The 19,356-nt window shown below is 39.9% G+C and overlaps 1 protein-coding gene across 3 annotated transcripts in view; it reads left to right on the forward strand.

The window, feature by feature from the left end:
• The window catches only part of LOC135310834 (chromodomain-helicase-DNA-binding protein 1-like), an 81,362-nt gene that overhangs the window by 15,671 nt on the left and 46,335 nt on the right, over positions 1-19,356 (forward strand). For all 3 annotated transcript variants that reach the window (XM_064439883.1, XM_064439880.1, XM_064439882.1), the window contains exons 3-15: positions 316-417; positions 1,759-1,826; positions 3,678-3,827; positions 4,127-4,380; positions 13,366-13,591; positions 14,554-14,654; positions 14,914-15,092; positions 15,559-15,686; positions 15,768-15,984; positions 16,607-16,696; positions 17,569-17,759; positions 18,826-19,014; positions 19,186-19,348. In XM_064439883.1, coding sequence (XP_064295953.1) covers positions 316-417; positions 1,759-1,826; positions 3,678-3,827; positions 4,127-4,380; positions 13,366-13,591; positions 14,554-14,654; positions 14,914-15,092; positions 15,559-15,686; positions 15,768-15,984; positions 16,607-16,696; positions 17,569-17,759; positions 18,826-19,014; positions 19,186-19,348 — 2,058 coding nt within the window. The remainder of the gene's footprint in view (positions 1-315; positions 418-1,758; positions 1,827-3,677; positions 3,828-4,126; positions 4,381-13,365; positions 13,592-14,553; positions 14,655-14,913; positions 15,093-15,558; positions 15,687-15,767; positions 15,985-16,606; positions 16,697-17,568; positions 17,760-18,825; positions 19,015-19,185; positions 19,349-19,356) is intronic.

Consider the following 19,356-nt stretch of genomic DNA (forward strand, 5'->3'; position numbering starts at 1 on the left):
CTAAGTGGCCTGAAAGGACTTATCTAGATCTGTTTAAAAATTTACTTAAAAAAGGAAGTTATCTTAATAATAGATAGGCCTGCACAACTATTGTTATACTTACTGTAAAACATTCCTTTCTGCAGAAGCCTTGCTACTTTAAAATGCTATCCAATATTATTAATGCATGTGGTATTTTATAGTGAGTTTTTTATTATTAATAAAATTGGGATCAGTCTTACTAGTGATGCTGCTCATCTTAAGAAAAGTAAGTATGTGGTAAACTTTAAAGTTTCAATAAGTTTAAATGACTCTTGTATCTGAATTCCAATTCAGTTTTGGAAGCCCAGTCCAAGTACACTTGGTGTGCAGAGATCAGCAGTGCTCAAGAAGCAACAACAGCAGAAGGCAGCATCATCAGACAGTGGTTCAGAAGAGGTGAATAACATATAAATTAGTAAATAAAATGTAAACATGCATGTCTCATTTCCCCATATGTTAGAATAAAATTATGTAGAGCCAAGTTCTGTTCTCTTAAGTGTGCGTGTTTAAAAAGTCTGGTTTTAGTCTATAAAAGTAATGTTCAAATAAATGACATTTTTATAAGGAAACATGGGGGGGGAATATTTAGTTGCATGTTTTCAGATGAGCTGTGCCAAAATGATAGCAGTTTAGATTTATATTTTTAGCTAGAAATTCTGTTATGTATGGACAAAATTTTCAAGTCACACAGTATTAACTTTTATTGCATTTCTGCCTTCTGAGTTCCATAAAGACAATTAAAAATACTAAAAGACTTTTCCACTGTTGTTTCTGTATAAAGGTAGCTGGTGCAGTTTTCAAAAACACTATATGGTGTAGAAAGCTATATTTTTGCAACTTTTGTAACAGTTATAAAAGAATTTTTGTATTTGGAGAACCATATTTCAATTTTAGAGATTTGTTTAGCCTATGGTTTAGGTTTTAAAAAAGTTGACTTTGTGCAGTAGGAATATCTTTTCAGGACACTTGTGAATTAGAATTTATTTAAAAGCAGACTTTCATATTTCCTTCATTCATTAAAAAAAAAAGTAAGCAGTGTGATCACAAGTCTTTAATCATTACTCTGGGCATCTTTTTTTTTTTTTTTAGTCAGATTTAGCTGCTCATCATTAAAACTAAACAAAGGAGTTAACCATATATAGTTAAAATATTAATTTTTAGCTGTTGCTAAGTACTCTTTTCCTGAAGACTCTCTTTCAGGATAAAAATTATCTAAATTTAATCTCTATGAGATTGGTTTTAGGAAAATAATTTTAAGAGGGTTCATAGATTTATTTATTATTTTTTGTTTAGGAGTGGAGAGAGAAGAAACATACATGCTATTCTTAAAATTTTCTTAGCAGTGTTTAAATGTGAGAAGATATGAAAGGTGAGAGAGAGCTCTCAAAAAGCAGGGGATTTTATTAGGCTTTTGCTAGAACCTTCATTTTGATTTATTAACTTGCAGCAGTCTAAACTGACTATATGTAGGCACAATGATTATATTTTAAGACAGGGTTTTTTGTAGTGTTTTCTAGAGTTCTGCTGACATGGTATATTCATAAATTGAGAAATATGAAATCAATAGCAATTCTGATCTTATTCAGTCTCAGTGGTACACTGAGGGGGATGAAGAGGATAAGACATTAATAATATGATTTCGGTTTGAAAGTGGGAGCTGAATTATCTTTTTAATACTAAAAATGCTTCATTCTTTTTGTGGTAATGAATCGTATATATTCTTTTCTTCATCTGCAGGATTCATCGAGCAGTGAAGATTCTGCAGATGACTCTTCCAGTGAAACCAAGAAGAAAAAACATAGAGAGTAAGATGTTTTTCATAAAAAATATAATTTTTTGTTATGGTGATATAATGCTTATAATTACCCAGGCTTCGCTTCTCTACACTTGAAATATATAATCTTGTGCTTCTCAATTTTGATTAATGTTTTGGAATATTTTAAAATAAATACTCTCAAAAGAACATGTATATCACTATTCATTTCTGAGCAAAAGAGACTGTATTACTTAAAGCATTATTGAAAAACATTCATCAGCACTTTTTATTTTTTAAAGTAGTCATTTACAGCATATTTTTGAGCTGAAGGTCCTCCCTGAAAATTATTGAAGAAATAGGGAACTACTTAAGTAGGTTGTCTCAGATAAAATTTAAGTTGGAATCCCATAGTTCATACCAAATTTTTAAACACTTTAGAGGCAAAACCCCAAAAAATGATTATAGGTTTGACAGTAATAAACTGTCTTGGCTAGTCAGTAAAGCTAAGTTGAAATTGAGCTGGTTTCAAGTTGCAGATCAAAAAGTTTGTGAAAAAGGTTATACCTTCTCATTGGTAGTGACCTCTGTGGGTGTGGGTGTTTGTGTTTTGTTTTGGGGTTTTGGTTAGGTTTTTTTTGTTGTTGTTAATGAACACTATAGAAATTGAATCATTCTCTCATTCCTCTTCTCCAGTTAATTGAATCATCTCAATATTCAGGGTTGCCAATATAATATCTTCAAGAAATGGTATTGGGGGAGGGGGAGGCAGAGGCAAAACTTGCTGTGCAAAATAGTACTTCTCTAGCGATGAATTGTTAACAACAGTCTTCTGTTACTTAAGAATGTGACTACATCTAATAACATACTCTGTTACAGGAAAGATATTTAAGTTTAGAAACTAGTAACCAAATAACCTCATATATCCAGTGCTTCTATTTTGATTTATACCTATTTTGAACAAGTATGTTTGCAGTTGTTATCTGACAAGCAGATCAGAGTTCTCATGCATATAACTTAGTACAGGATCCAAGCCCTAGAGTATGGTATTCTATATGTTGTCTATATCTCCAAATAAATACAGGTTGTGGATTTGCATAGGGTGGGGGAGTTGGTTGGTTTGGGGTAGGGTTTTTTGTTTTTATTTGGGGGAGGTGTTGTTTGGGTACTTTTTAATTTACCGCTTGCAGGAAAAAAACCTTTTAAGGAGACACATGATTCTATAGTATTTCCAAGACACACAGATATATTGACCACAATGAAAACATCACTTTTAGGACCAATGCATATTTAAGTGAAATAAGTGTCAAAGCACTTATTCTTAGGGTTCCTGATCTGAAATTTAATGAAAAGGTCTTTGAGTAATATTCTACCTTTAAAGGCCATTAGTACTGTTTGAGCATCTTGGTCAAAGACCCCTTAAACCTGATAATAGATGGTAGTATAAAGATGGTAGTATAAAGATTTAGCAGCCTTTCAAGAATGCATGCCAGACTTCTCTTCCCCCTATTTTACCTATTCTTACTGGAATAGGTAAGTTCCAGTAAATATGTATCTTTCTAGCTAAAGTCTTGTTAAGGACTTTGGATTTATTGATGTAAAATTAACTCAGTTATTAAAATGTAGTTTATACAGGAAATCCATATTTTTTGTTTGATTTTATTTTTACATCTACCTCTTGATAACAGAAAACTTAATTCAACTCCCTTTGGGCGTTTTTACCTGTTATCCATTCATGATACATTTCTGTCCTTCCAGCTGAAATGACTATTAGAACATTTTTATTTCTGTGAAGAATGTTGAAATTAAAGTGAACCTGTAGTGAATACCTGATTTAAAAACAAAACAAACAAAACCCAAAAAACCTAATGTGAGTTACTGTTTTGTCTCTCAATATGTACAGTGAAGACTGGCAAATGTCTGGGTCAGGGTCAGTATCAGGAACTGGTTCTGATTCTGAATCAGAGGAAGATAGAGAGAAAAGCAGTTGTGAAGATAGTGAATCTGACTATGAGCCAAAAAACAAGGTCAAAAGCCGGAACCCCCCAAGCAGGTAAGAAGTCTTGCATTTTAGATACTCTGGTACTATTTCTAATTCGTAATCAAGTATTGTAATACTATACAGGCAAATGAAAACATTTTAAAAAGTCTTCAAGTTCTGTAATAAATATTAAGCTACAAAAGATGTTATCATACTAGTGGTTTGTGTTGAATACCTCTTTCCTGTCTGCTCCAACTGAAAGTAGTGTAACTGAGCAGTCATGAAATACATGTATTCATAAACAAATACAGAAGGCTTGTAGTTGTTCGTGTTGAAACCCCACTGTTGTGTTGTTTCTTATTGTCTTCAAGAATTGAGCCAAAAACTGGAAAAAAGATTGTAGGACAGAAAAAGAGGCAACTTGATTCATCACATGATGATGAGTATGATAAGAGAGGGTCTCGTCGCCAGGCAACAGTCAATGTTAGTTACAAAGAAGCTGAAGAAACCAAGACAGATTCTGATGACTTGTTGGAAGTTTGTGGAGAAGATGTCCCGCAGCCTGAAGAAGATGAATTTGAAACTATAGAGAAGTTTATGGATAGTCGAATTGGCCGAAAAGGAGGTATTTTTTTATCAGTGTTCTTAAGATGCTGCAGTGCATTGTGGTGCAATGTAGACAGCAGCTGTTCTCAACTGTAGGTAACCTGTGATGTTTGTAAAGAATAAGTTTAAAAATACCAGAAAGTAATCTTATTTTGTTTTTCATACCTATAAGGATGTTTCTTTTGTAAGCCTTTATAAAGTAAAACATAGAAGAACTTCAGTAACTAATTAATGCAAGAAGAAAAAATGAAGTGGAATATAGCTCCATATTGCATAAATGCATACCATACTGTTACACCACTATTTATACAGTTTATTGATACCTGATAGGTATAAACTATATACAGGGAGATGGAGAAAAAGTGGACTGGATAGGACAGCTAACCAGTAGCCTGAATGCTGAAGGATGATGTTGGGAAGGCTGAACCATTGAGGTTGATTTCAGTTATTCCTGTAGAAATAATCCCAATACAATGCAGTGGATGGTGAAATCTAAAATTTCAGTGGTGTGCTTACATGTGCACTTCTAAAAGTAATTTTATGAATGATGGTAGGGGTGTCATATTTCCAGCAGCTGATGGTATGCAGTGTCCTGCTTATGTGGGTTGGGTTTTTTTCAGCCTGCAAATTAGGGTTCTGATAATAGAAAACTTAGGCCTACTCATACTTCAGAACTGCCTTTCTCCATTAGTTATACCTGATGTCTAGAGTTTCTGACCAATCTCAGAGCTTGCACTCTCTTTCCTCTCAACTTTCTTTTCCCATACTGTCCTAAATTCCACTGTAGTCTTACTCTAGCCCCTTACTCCAATGCACAGTGTCACCGCTGTATTAAAAGCCTTTTGGACTAATCTTCTTATATTGGGCATGTCCAGATGTTGTTATTGCTTGTGCTGTCCTTTGCTATTGCCACGCTCTTGCTATATCTGTCCCCTGCATCTGGTTGGGTCCACTTCTTTGTTTGGCTCTCCTCACAGAAATGAGCCTGTTACCTGCTGTTAGTGTGCTTCAGCTATAATACTGACTGTATTTAATTAAAAATTACCCCACATAAGATTCAAAAGACTAGGGGGAGTAGAAAAATGAGTTTAGGAAGAAATAGTTCGAGCAGCCCATCCCAATGAGCAGGAAGTCAGGCAAAAATGCCAGTAGGCCTGCATGGATAAATAAGGAGCTCCAGGCAAAATTCAAAACCAAAAAGGAGGGATATAGAAGGTGGAAGCAGGGACTGATAACCTGGGAGGAATAGAGAGACACTCTCCAAGCACGCAGAGACATAGTTAGGAAAGCCAAAGACCCCTTTGAATTGAATCTGGCGAGGGTTGTCAAAGGCAACAAGAAAGGCCTCTATATAGGCGGCAAAAGGAAGGCTATGGAAAATGTAGACATGCTGCTGAATGGGGCAGGGTCCTGGTAACACAGGACATGGAGAAGGCTGAGGTACTGAATGCCTTCTTCACATCAGTCTTTACTAGTAAGACCAGCTTTCAGAAATCCCTGGCCCCAGAGACTAGGGGAAAGTCTGGAGCAAGGAGGATGTACCCTTGGTGGAAGAGGATCAGGTCAGGGAATACTTAGGCAAATTTGCCTTATGTAAGTCCATGAGCCCTGACGGGATGCACCCACAAGTGCTGAGGGAGCTGGCAGATGTCATTGCGAGGCCACTCTTGATAATCTTTGATTGATCATGGCAACTGGGAGAGGTGCCCGAGGACTGGAGGTAGACAAATGTCATAGAATCATAGAATGGTTTGGGTTGGAAGGGACCTTTAAAGGTCATCTAGTCCAACCCCCCTGCAATGACCAGGGACATGTTCAACTAGGGTCAGGTTGCTCAGAGCCCTGTCCAACCTGACCTTGAATGTTTCTAGGGATGGGGCATCTACCACCTCTCTGGGCAACCTGGGCCAGGGTTTCACCACCCTCATCGAAAAAAATTTCTGCCTTATATCTAGTCTGAATCTACCCTCCTTTAGTTTAAAACCATTACCCCTTGTCCTGTCACAATAGGCCCTATTAAAAAGTCTGTCCCCATCTTTCTTATAAGCCCCCTCTAAGTACTGAAAGGCTGCAATAAGGTCTCCCTGCAGCCTTCTCTTCTCCAGGCTGAACAACCCCAACTCTCTCAGCCTGTCTTCACAGGAGAGGTGTTCCATCCCTCGGATCATTTTTGTGCCTGTCTTCTGGACCTACTCCAACAGATCTGTGTCCTTTCTGTGCTGAGGGCTCCAGAGCTGGACACAGTATTCCAGAGGGGGTCTTATTAGAGCGGAGTAGAGGGGCAGAATTACTTCCCTTGATCTGTTTACCACGCTTCTTTTGATGCAGCCCAGGAGACAGTTGGCTTTCTGGGCTGCAAGCACACATTGTTGGCTCATGTCCAGCTTTTCATCCAGCAGTACCCCCAAGTCCTTGTCTGCGTGGCTGCTCTCAATCCCTTCATCTCCCAGCCTGTATTGATACGGGGGGTTGCCCCAACCCAGGTGCAGGACCTTGCACTTGGCCTTGTTGGACCTCATGAGGTTGACACAGGCCCACCTCTCCAGCTTGTCCAGGTCTCTCTGGATGACATCCCATCCCTCAGGTGTGTCAACTGCAGTGCTCAGCTTGGTGTCATCTTCAAACTTGCTGAGGGTGCACTTGATCCCACTGTCTGTGTCACTGATGAAGATGAACAGTACTGGTCCCAGTATGGACCCTTGAGGGACAGCACTTGTCACCAGTCTCCTTCCAGACATTGACCACTACCCTCTGGATGCGACCATCCAGCCAACTCCTTATCTACCAAATAGTCCACCCATCAAATCCATGTATCTCCAATTTACAGAGAAGGATGTTGTGGGGGACCATATCAAAGGCCTTACAGGAGTCCAGGTAGATGACATCCATCCTGCAGGAAACAGTTAAGAGGCTACGCAGTATTAGAGGAGCTGAGGCAGAGATAGACAGGTAGCTTCAGAATCATGTTCCTGTGGCAGACACCACCGAGAATGAGGCACTGTGGACCCTGGTGACTCACAGGAGCAGGATTCCACATCAGCCTGCACCCTCCATCACAATCAGAAACAGATATGAAGCCTTAATGACTGAGGATACCCATGAGCAAGGTCTGCAAAGTCACCCGCAAGGGGAAACTGTACCAGCAACATACAGTGGACATCATTAAAAAAAAACTGCGAGTGCTCGTGGTGGGTGACTCTCTGTTGAAGGGTACTGCGGCACCCATCTGCCGACCTGGCAGGGAGTCACGAGAGGTATGCTGCCTCCCAAGAGCCAAGGTCTGAGACGTTGCTGAGAGGGCGCCACAACTCATCAGGAAAACAGACTACTATCCACTATTACTATTTCATGTAGGCATAAACGACACTGAGAGCCGTAACCTGGGTAAAATCAAGGAAGGCTTTGGAGCCCTGGGGGAGCAAGTGAAAAACAATGGCGCCAAAGTGATCTTGTCTTCCATTTTGCCAGTTCGAGGGAAGGGAGCAGCCAGAAACAGGCGCATAATGTATATAAACTCCTGGCTACGTGGCTGGTGCCACCATGAGGGGTTTGGCTTTTATGACAATGGGGTGTTCTTCAATGATGACAACATGCTAGGGAGGGATGAAATCCATCTGTCTAAAAGGGGTAAGGGAATCTTCAGCAGTAGGCTGGCTAATTTGGTGAGGCGGGCTTTAAACTGAAGGACTTGGGGGGTGGGATCTGTGGCGAAAATGCTCACACCAGCATGTCCAAGGGGGGAGTAAGTCAGGCCAAGCAGTGTGGTGATAAAGGTTCCTTAGCTGTCTCCCAAGAGGTGAAACAAAAGCGTAAACACCTCAAGTGTATGTACATGAATGCACGCAGTCTAGGTAACAAACAGGAGGAACTGGAGCTCCGTGCCCACTCAGAAGGGTACGACATCATAGGAGTAACTGAAACATGGTGGGACAACTCAAACGACTGGGGCATCGCAATGGATGGTTACAAGCTCTTTCGTAAAGACAGGCAAGGTAGAAGAGGTGGAGGAGTTGCACTCTACATCAAGGAACACCTTGAATGTATCGAAGTCAACTATGGTGATTGTGACTGCTCTATCGAAAGCCTCTGGGTTAAAGTCAAAGGGGTCATATCCAAGCAGGACCTCACAGTGGGCATCTGCTATCGACATCCTAACCACAATGACGAAGCTGACAAAGCGATATTTGGGGCACTAAAGCAAGCTTCTGGCCAACAGAACCTGGTCCTGATGGGTGACTTCAACTACGCAGACATCTGCTGGAAGAACAATAGGGCAGCTCGCATGTCATCCACCAAGTTCCTGGAATGCATAGAGGACTGTTTCCTGATACAAATGATAGACGTGCCAACCAGGAAGGAGGCACTGCTGGACTTGCTATTCACAAACCGAAAAAGCCTGCTTTGTAATATCTCGGTTAGTGATAGCCTTGGCTGCAGTGACCACAATATTGTGGAGTTCGGGGTCCTGCTGAGTGTGCTGAAGGTCAGCTCTAAGACAAGGGTTCTGGATTTCAGCAGAGCAAACTTCAGTTCGCTCAGGGCTCAGTTGGGAGGGATTCGATGGGAAGCTTCCATGGAATACAAAGGAGCTAGTGAGTGCTGGGAATTCTTCAAGAACTCTCTACTGGAAGCACAAAGCCAATTTATCCCCTACAAAGGAAAGGGAAGTAAGTGGAGCAAGAGGCCCCCATGGCTCAACCATGACCTCCTGGGTCTACTCAGCTCCAAAAGGGAAGCATACCAGAGATGGAGAAGTGGAGGATTATCCACCAAAAACTACAAGGGTGTGCAGAGATGCAGTTAGAAAAGCAAAAGCCCAACTTAAAATGAAACTGGCTGTAGAAATAAAAAACAACAAGAAAGGTTTCTTCAGGTATGTTAACCACAAGCAGAAAAAGAAGGAAAACATAGGCCCACTGTTAAACAGAAAAGGAGAGTCAATCACCAACAATGCAGAAAAGGCAGAGGTCCTCAACACCTTCTTCACCTCTTTCTTTACCAGCGCTGTCGGGTCCCAGGCTTTGGGAACAAAATTGCCGGTTGATCCAAACACCGACCTGCCGTCAGTGAAGGAAGAGTTAGTACGTGAATTATTACAGGAGCTTGACCCCTACAAATCAATGGGCCCAGACGATATCCACCCAAGGGTGTTGAGAGAGCTGGCTGACATCATCGCAAGGCCGCTCTCCATAATCTTTGAGAAGTCATGGAGAACAGGGGATGTCCCAGGGAACTGGAGGAAGGCAAATGTTACCCCTATCTACAAGAAAGGCTCGAGGGAGGATCTGGGTAACTATAGGCCCATCAGCCTTACTTCAATCCCTGGGAAAGTTATGGAACGAATCCTCCTGGGGGCCATCACAAGTCAAATGAAGCACATGATTGGGAAAAGCCAACATGGCTTCACTAAGGGCAGATCGTGCTTGACAAACCTGGTAGCCTCCTATGACAAAGTGACTTGCCTGGTTGACATGGGGCAGGGGTTGGACATTGTCTACCTGGACTTCTCCAAGGCCTTTGATACAGTCCCCCACAGCCTCCTCCTGGAGAAATTAATGCATTATGGCCTAGACAAGTGGTCTGTGCAGTGGGTGGGGAACTGGCTGACAGGCTGCACCTAAAGGGTGGAGATAAATAGCTCCTTTTCCAAGCGGCAACCTGTCACAAGTGGAGTCCCCCAGGATCGATATTGGGCCCAATGTTATTCAATATCTTTATAAGTGATCTGGATAATGGCATCAAGTGTAGCCTGATGAAGTTTGCTGATGACACTGAGTGGGCGAGTAGACACTCCGGAAGGGAGAGCTGCTCTGCAGGATGATCTGGATAGGCTGGAAGAGTGGACCAGCAAGAACCTTATGAAGTTCAGCAAGGAAAAGTGTGAGGTCATGTACCTGGGAAAACATAATCTGGGAGTGCAGTACAGACTGGGATCCACCTGGCTGGAGAGCAGCTCTGTGGGAAGGGAGCTGGGGGTCATGGTGGACAGAAAGCTCAACATGAGCGAACAGTGAGCTGCTGTGGCCAAGAAGGCCAACAGGATGCTGGGTTGCATCAAAAAGGGCATCACCAGCAGAGATAAAGAAATCATTATCCTGCTCTACTCAGCACTTGTCAGGCCACACCTGGAGTACTGTGTGCAGTTCTGGTCCCTGCTATACAAAAAGGATGTGGACAGGCTGGAAGGGGTCCAGAGAAGGGCCACCAAGATGGTCAAAGGACTGGGAAGCCTGCCATACAAGGATAGGCTGGGAGAACTGGGTTTGTTCAGCCTTGAGAAAAGGAAGCTTAGAGGGGATCTCATCACCATGTACCAGTACTTAAGGGGTAGCTGCAAAGAAGATGGAGACTCCCTTTTTACAAGGAGTCCCATGGAGAGGACAAGGGGGAATGGACACAAGTTGCTCTTGGGGATATTCCAATGGGACACCAGAGGAAAATTTTTCACACTGAGGGCAGTCAACCATTGGAATAATCTCCCCAGGGAAGTGGTTGACTCAGCCACGTTGGACGCCTTCAAGAGTCGCTTGGACAGAGTGCTGGGCCATCTTATCTAGACTGTGCTCTTCCTAGAAAGGTTGTACTAGATGATCCCTGAGGTCCCTTCCAACCTGTGATTCTGTGATCCTTGTCCACTGGTGTAGTCGCTCCATATTAGAAGGCCACTTGGTTGGTCAGGCAGGACTTGCCCTTGGTGAAGCCATGTTGGCTGCCTCGAATCACCTCCCTGTACTCCATGTGCCTTAACATAGCTTCTGTTCCATGCTCTTTCCAGGCACAGAGGTGAGACTGACAGGATGGTAGTTCCCTGTGTCCTCCTTTTTAAGATGGGCAGAATGTTTTCCTTTCCCTTTTTTCCAGTCACTGTGGATATCACCTGACTGCCATGACTTTTCAGATATCATGGAGAGTGGCTTGGCAACTACATCAGCCAATTCCCTCAGGACTCTGGGATGCATCTCATCAGATCCCATAGACTTGTTTATATCCTGGTTCCTCAGGTGGTCACAAACCTGATCTTCTCTTATAGTGGGAGGGACTTTCCTCCCCCCAGTCTCTGCCTTGAGGTCCATCCACACAAGAGATGTGGGAAGAGAGGTTGCCAGTGAAGACTCAGGCAAAAAGGTGGTTGAGTACCTCAGCCTTCTCCTCATCTGTTGTTACCAGTTTGCGTATCACTCCTATCTGCAAGAAGGAGGACCCAGGGAATGACAGGCTGGTCAGCCACACCTCAATCCCTGGGAAGGTGATTGAGTAGCTAATTCTGGAAACCATTTCCAGGCACATGAAAGACAAGAAGGTCATCAGTAGTAGTCAGCATGGCTTCACCAAGGGGAAGTCATGCTTGACCAACTTGATAAACTTCTGCGGTGAAGTGACTGGCTTGGTAGATGAGGGGAGAGCAGTGGATAATAGTCTAACTCGATTTAAGGAAGGCCTTTGACACTCTCCCATAAGATCCTCATGGACAAACTCTTGATGTATGTTGTTAGAAGAGCAGACAGTGGGGTAGATTGAAAACTGGCTGAATGTCTGGACCCTGAGGGTGGTGATCAGTGACACGAAGTCTAGCTGGAAGCCAGTAACTACCAGTGTACTCTGGGGGCCAATACTGTGTCCGATCCTGTTCAACATATTTGTTAATGATCTGGATGATGGAGCAGAGTGTACCCTCAGCATGTTTGCAGATGTCACAAAAGTGGGAGCAGTGGCTGATATGCCAGAGGTCTGTGCTGCCATCCAGAGGGACCTTGACAGGCTGGGGAAATGGGCTGACAGGAACCTTATGAAGTTCAACAAGGGGAAGTGCCAAGTCCTGCGCCTGGGGAGTGTAATAACCCCATGCAGTAAATGCTGGGGGGCTGCCCAGCTGGAAAGCAGCTTTGCAGAAAAGGCCCTGGGGGTCCTGGTGGACCCCAAGTTTAATATGAGCTAGCAATATGCCCTTGCTGCAAAAAAGGCTAATGGTATTCTTAGCTGCATTAGGCCACGTATTGCCAGCAGGTCGACGGAGGTGATCCTTCCCCTCTACTCAGCACTGGTGAGGCTGCATCTGGAGTGCTGTGTCTAGTTCTGGGCTCCCCAGTACAAGAGACTGATGGCACTACTGGAGAGAGTGCAGCAAAGGGCCACGAAGATGATGAAGGGACTGGAGCATCTCTCCTATGAAGAAAAGCTGAGAGAGCTGGGATGGAGAAGAGAAGGCTCAGGGGGGATCTCACTAATGTATATAAATAGCTGAAAGGAGGGTGCAAAGAGGACAGAGCCAGGCTCTTTCCATTGGTGCCCAGTGACAGGATGAGAGGCAGTGGGCACAAACTGAAACATAGGAGGTTCCATCTGAACATCAGGAAAGATTGTTTTGTGACCGTGAGGGTGACCGAGCACTGGAACAGGTTGCCCAGAGAGCTTGTGGAGTCCCTCTCCTTGGAGATATTCAGAAGCCATCCAGATATGGTTCTGGGCAACTGGCCTAGGTGACTTTGAGCATGGGGGTCAGATAAGATGACTTGCAGAGGTCTCCTTCCAACCTCAAACATTCTTTGATTCTGTGAATTGGATTTATAACATCCATAGTACTAATTGAATAGGAGGCTATTCAAGACTCAAGGCTGATTAAGCACAATGTCAAATATCTGTTATATTCTCAGAGGTGAGAAGGATATAGCAAAGATGACAGCAAGCAGTGTTAGTGGAGCATTCTCTGGGGATCACTAGAGAAACTAGAAATGCTAGAAAATTCTCCTGAGATACTGGTAGGTTAGATGCAGAGTTTTCTGGTTGGTTTTTTTTTTTAATCTCATTGGTATACTTGTGTGTGTGTTAATATAGCTACATCGTAATTCTTCAAATAAGAGTAGTACCATAGGGGTTGTAAATATAATTAGTCAAGTTACATGCTCATATAAGACAATCACAAATTGCTTTCTGCACTATGTTTTTTACTGGTTAATTTATGGCAGTGCACGCTTAATCAAGCCTTATGGTGTGGTTTCTTTATCAGCCACTGGTGCTGCAACCACCATCTATGCAGTTGAGGCAGATGGTGACCCAAATACTGGGTTTGAAAAGTCAAAGGAGGTAGGAGAAGTACAGTATCTTATTAAATGGAAAGGCTGGTCACACATCCATAATACTTGGGAAACTGAGGAAACACTGAAGCAACAAAATGTTAAAGGAATGAAGAAACTGGACAACTATAAGAAGAAGGATCAGGAAACAAAACGCTGGTGAGTATTTTTATAACTACTTCCACGTTGCATATTTTTTGTAACAATATAGATGTTTTATTGTGTTTCTGTGAGTTTTATTGCCCCTTTGAAGGCATAGTTTCAAGTGCCTATACAACAGGAAGAAAAAAGCTTTAAAGTTGAAGCTTCCCTAACACCTTATGATCCTGTAAGATTCTGAGCATACCAATTTTACTTGAGCAAGCAAGAATACTCACCCATCTTGTAAAATCAGGCTTTTAAGGAAGCAGCTTCTGCACCTAGATTTTAATGTATTATAAACGAAGTTTTAACAAGATGGGTGGTGGATTTTCTGGTTTTGTTTTAAATCTTACCTTTTACTAATTTTGTCATTGATTGTATTTTGATCAGAATTCTTCAGGAATTGCTGCAGAGATTTTTTTAAAAAAAAAAAAAGAGCAACAACAAACCCAGAAATGGCTAAAGCACTCAAAACATTACAGCATTTAGTTTTCTTAGCTCAAACTTCTGTTAAAGCCTCAGAACCAAGAAGTGAAAAAAAAAATAATCTTACATTTTAGAGCTATGTTTTGGTATTCCATTTTATTAGTATGTTTAATATAATCTATGAATAGTGCTGGGATTTTTAGTGACTCCTACTCATAAAATAGATTCTTATACTGAGCCATCAGTGCTGTTCTGTGAAAATACCATGTGAAGTACACTAAGTGTTGAGAACAGACGTTGTAAATTATCTGCATGAAAAGTACAAGCTGTAGCTGATAGTAATGTCTCTTGATAAGCTTTCTCAGTCATCAGTGAGGAGGTACCTAGGCCAGATGCAACACTTTTATAGCAGGAATTTGAGTTGTAGATTCTTCAAAGAAGCTCTCTAAGCAGCATTCCTACGGTGCTTACATTCAGAACTTTAAAATTGCCAGATTTTCTTAGTTTTAGAACTACACAATGTAATAAGTGCTGCAAATAAATTCCCATTTCAGGCTGAAAAATGCTTCTCCGGAAGACGTGGAATATTATAACTGCCAGCAGGAACTTACAGATGATCTACATAAACAGTATCAAATAGTGGAAAGGATAATTGGTATGTGAAAAACTTCCAGATGGAAAAAAGTGTTGAGAATATTAAATTTTATTACTTGCATGTTGAATTTATAGTTAAGAAATTTAGGTTATTAGTAACCCTAACAAGTTAAGGCAAAAGAAAATCTCTGATTAAAAGAAAAGTTGTCGTACTGTCTTTGCTGTGAAACTAGTTCATGTTGTCTTATCACCTAAAATGAGTGCTTTTGTAAAATACAGAAGGAAAATATTGATCTGGTATCTCTGATGCATTTCTGCAGCTCATTCAAATCAGAAATCAGCAGCTGGTTATCCAGATTACTATTGCAAATGGCAGGGTCTGCCTTACTCAGAATGCAGCTGGGAAGATGGTGCTCTCATTGCCAAAAAATTTCAGGGGTGTATTGATGAGTATTTTAGCAGAAATCAGTCCAAGACCACTCCATTTAAGGACTGCAAGGTGAGTGTGTAATTTCAATGGATTTATACAGTTGCAATAATAATAAAAAAAAATTATTTTACGCATCCAGAAATAAGATGCATATTAAAATGTTTTTGAATGTTGTTTAGAGCAGAAGAATGATAGCTATATTTATATACGTAGCAAGTATCACTATTAAGAATAGCCTTTTATAGATATTTGTTCCCTACTTATTTTATTGCCATTCAAAGATGGAATTGTTTAGTACTTTAATTTGTTTTAAAAGTAACATTTGTGAATGAGTTCATGTCACTTCTGTTGTGGAATTTAGATCAGCAAACTAATTTTAGCTTGCAAATGGGTTGATATTGTTATATGGCCCAGTTGTCTGTGATGAATAAATACTAGACTTGACCAAACAGATTCCTACTGCTACTTTGTTTCTATAAGACGTTTTGGTAACTTCACTTAGTAGCAGGACTGATGTTCAATTTGCTTTTGACAGATTCTAAAACAGAGGCCGAGGTTTGTTGCACTAAAGAAGCAACCATCTTATATTGGAGGACATGAGAGTTTAGAGTTAAGAGATTATCAGTTAAATGGACTGAACTGGCTTGCTCACTCATGGTGCAAGTAAGTATAGTCTTAAATTAGTCTTGCCATTTTTAATTTGAAAGTATTTATAAATTTTTGTTTGTTTGTTTTGTTTTTTAGAGGGAATAGTTGTATTCTTGCAGATGAAATGGGTCTGGGTAAAACAATACAAACAATATCTTTTCTGAACTACCTGTTTCATGAACATCAACTGTATGGGCCTTTCTTGCTAGTCGTGCCACTTTCTACCTTGACATCTTGGCAAAGAGAGATTCAAACTTGGGCTCCTCAGATGAATGCTGTGGTTTACTTAGGAGATATAACTAGCAGAAATATGGTGAGTATTTCTTTGCATCATTGAAAAAGATTAGTGGTAAACAAGACTTACTTCATGTTCCTGTCTTATGTTAATCTCATATTTTGATTAGGAATGAGCAAATACTTATTTGAAACATTGTATGTGTTTAAAATGCAAATTAAAAGCATAAATTTTGATCCAATATAAATGTATGTGAAAGATTTCATTCCTCCTTAATAATAAAAAGGATTAAATGCAACCTTGCATTTGAAAATAAATTGTCTTTTGTCATGTGATTATTTAGGTGCATAAAATAAACATTTAAGCCAGACAGACACAATCTTAATTTGTTTTCTGAAAGGAGGAATGTAAGTAACCTTATCCATTAAAGTTTAAAACAAAACAAAACAAAGCAAACCACAAAAAAACCAAAAACCACACACACACCAATCCACAAAAACCCAACCAAGCAAAAAGAACACACCCCCACCACTGTTTAATAACTTTAAACAAAACAAAAACAACTTCATTTGTTATGTTCCTTTTTCATTATCAGATTCTTGTATGTCACTTAAAATCTATATTGCTGTAGTACCTGAAGTCATCCCGATCAATAAGTCCATTTTTCTCTAGCTTATAGTTCACTTGATTCTTCTTGTAGATAAGAACTCATGAATGGATGCATCCACAGACCAAGCGATTAAAATTTAATATACTTCTAACAACCTATGAAATTTTGCTGAAGGATAAGGTAATCACACTTACTTCTTCAGAGAGATAAAATAATTTGTAGAGTGTAAAACTCCTTTAGAGTTGGCACATATTTGGGTTCTGGGCCATTAAAATGGATGGGGAGTATGACAGCTTTACTCTTGGAAGTATGACAGTGAAGTTTTCTTTAAGCACTTTTAGATTTTATGTATGTGTGGTGAGGCTTTCTGTGTCGTCCTGTCCACCCCCATATCAAGTGGGTAAAACTTCTTTTTCTTCAGTTTGTTTGAGCTTCACATTACTGTAGTAATTTCTTTGCATCTCAAAATCTCTACTTTCCTGTAGACCATCATCCAGGAACTGAAAAAACAAACCAACCCGTAGCCCCAAACACCTGTGATTCACAACTCTGAAATCCCATGTTTTATCTTTGTATTTGTGTGCAGTATTATATATATGTATATTACTATTCTCTTCATGATGATAGCACATAGAGTTATTGTTAATCCTAACAGCATATGAAAATCTTAATTTAAAAAGTTCTGCTCGTTGGCTTTCCATTTCATTTGTTTGTACATGCTGGAAATAAGAGAGTCAATAGTGGATTTTTTTTTTGTTTTGGTTTTTTTTGGGGTCAATTGAAAATTTATAGACCAGCTTTTTGTCTTTCTCCTCCCCCCCAAGTATAAACTTGGTTTATACTTTCCTTTTAAACTTGGGATGCCCGCATAGCTTTTTGTTGAATCCAGCAAACATAAAACATAAAAAACATAATTAATACTAAAAACATATAGGTGTCCATTTGTTATTAAAATAAAAGGAGTGATGGTGTATATATAACCTCATGTAAAATGTCAGAAGTTGCATAATATATTAACTTGTATAATGTCTTCCCCTCCCAATTTCTTTAAGTCATTCCTTGGTGGTCTGAATTGGGTATTTATAGGAGTTGACGAAGCTCATCGTTTGAAAAATGATGATTCCCTTCTGTATAAGACTTTAATAGACTTTAAGTCTAATCATCGTCTTCTTATTACTGGAACCCCTCTGCAAAACTCCCTCAAAGAGCTTTGGTCTTTGCTGCACTTCATCATGCCAGAAAAGTAAGGAACATGATTTTTATTTTTTTTGTGGTGAAGTTTCTCACAGTGGAATATTGTAGTGATTGGAGAATCAATAGAGATAAAGAATTCCATTGTGAAATAGTTAAAATATTTTATATAAAGTAGATGCATGCATTTTTCATGCTGCTCTTGATAAATTGTTTTGGTAGCAGTTGTCACTTTTTCTGTTTTAGCCATCCACAAAAAAGATGGATTGATGTATGGCTTAGAACTCTGAAAAGATGCTTCATCTTAATCTAAAAGGAAAATCACATGGATTTACTCTAAGGAAATAGAATGGGACTGAGGATGTCTTCTGTGTTAGTACCATGAATGAAAACAAGATTGTACCACAATGCCCGATATCCAGTGGTTCAGTCAGGCAGCCAATTTGCTCTTATGGTTTGCATAAATAGGTTTACTGTATTGACATTATTCTACACTGACCTCTCTTTATATCTGGGATAAATAAGAGCACATATTCCTTTCGGATATCTTGTAAATACAAAGCACTGTAGCTCCAATTAGTTTTAGAACTATGCATTGCATTGACTTCTTCAGAACTTTACAAGCAAAGCCACTAAGATTGTTGTCTGGCACCTATTCTTCATTTGATCATAAAGTCCATTCTTTTAGTCTGTTAGCACATACCAGAGGATAATCACATTTCAGCTAGTCCATATAGGCAGCAAAAAGTATGTGAAGTGGTCTGTTCTCTTGCACTTCCTTCAGCTATACAACTATTTTTTCATGCTGCTCTTGAGAAATACAATGGAATTTCTGCAATCTTCTACCTGAGTTTCCATGCAGAAGAGTAAAATTTTGGGTTTTCAGTAGTTTGTTTTGAATTTTCATTCTGTAAAAGAGTTTGGAAATTTCTGATCTCCTATTTGCAGACAAAATATTTGGAATTTCTTGAGATGCAAATTCAAAAACTTATTAAATAAAACAGAGGGGAGTAGGGAAGAAGTCCATATGTGTTTGTGCACATGTGGTATATTTATGGTCTTTGTGTGTGTGTTCATGGTATGTCACTATTTTACCTTTATTCTTTCTTACGTTGAAGGTTTTCTTCCTGGGAAGATTTTGAAGAGGAGCATGGCAAAGGGAGAGAGTTTGGTTATGCAAGTCTTCACAAAGAACTTGAACCATTTCTACTCAGAAGAGTTAAAAAAGATGTAGAAAAGTCTTTACCTGCCAAGGTTGAACAAATTTTGAGGATGGAAATGAGTGCATTGCAGAAGCAATATTACAAGTAAGTAATGACACTTTTAAATTCCTGCTATTTTAATGATATGTCTGTATGAAAATTACTGAAGTATAATAGTTCTCATAATGCAGTTTGAACTGATATTTTGAGAACTTCCATCCTTCATGTTTCCACAAATGGTTAGAAATTACTTCCATTGCACATTCTATTTCATAGATGGATTTTAACCAGGAATTATAAAGCCCTGAGTAAAGGTTCAAAAGGCAGTACCTCAGGCTTTTTGAACATCATGATGGAACTCAAGAAGTGCTGTAACCATTGCTACCTCATTAAACCACCAGATGATAATGAATTCTATAATAAACAGGAGGCCTTACAGGTAATACC

This window comes from Phalacrocorax carbo (genome assembly GCF_963921805.1).
Source record: "Phalacrocorax carbo chromosome W unlocalized genomic scaffold, bPhaCar2.1 SUPER_W_unloc_16, whole genome shotgun sequence".
In the NCBI taxonomy this organism is placed as follows: Eukaryota; Metazoa; Chordata; class Aves; order Suliformes; family Phalacrocoracidae; genus Phalacrocorax; species Phalacrocorax carbo.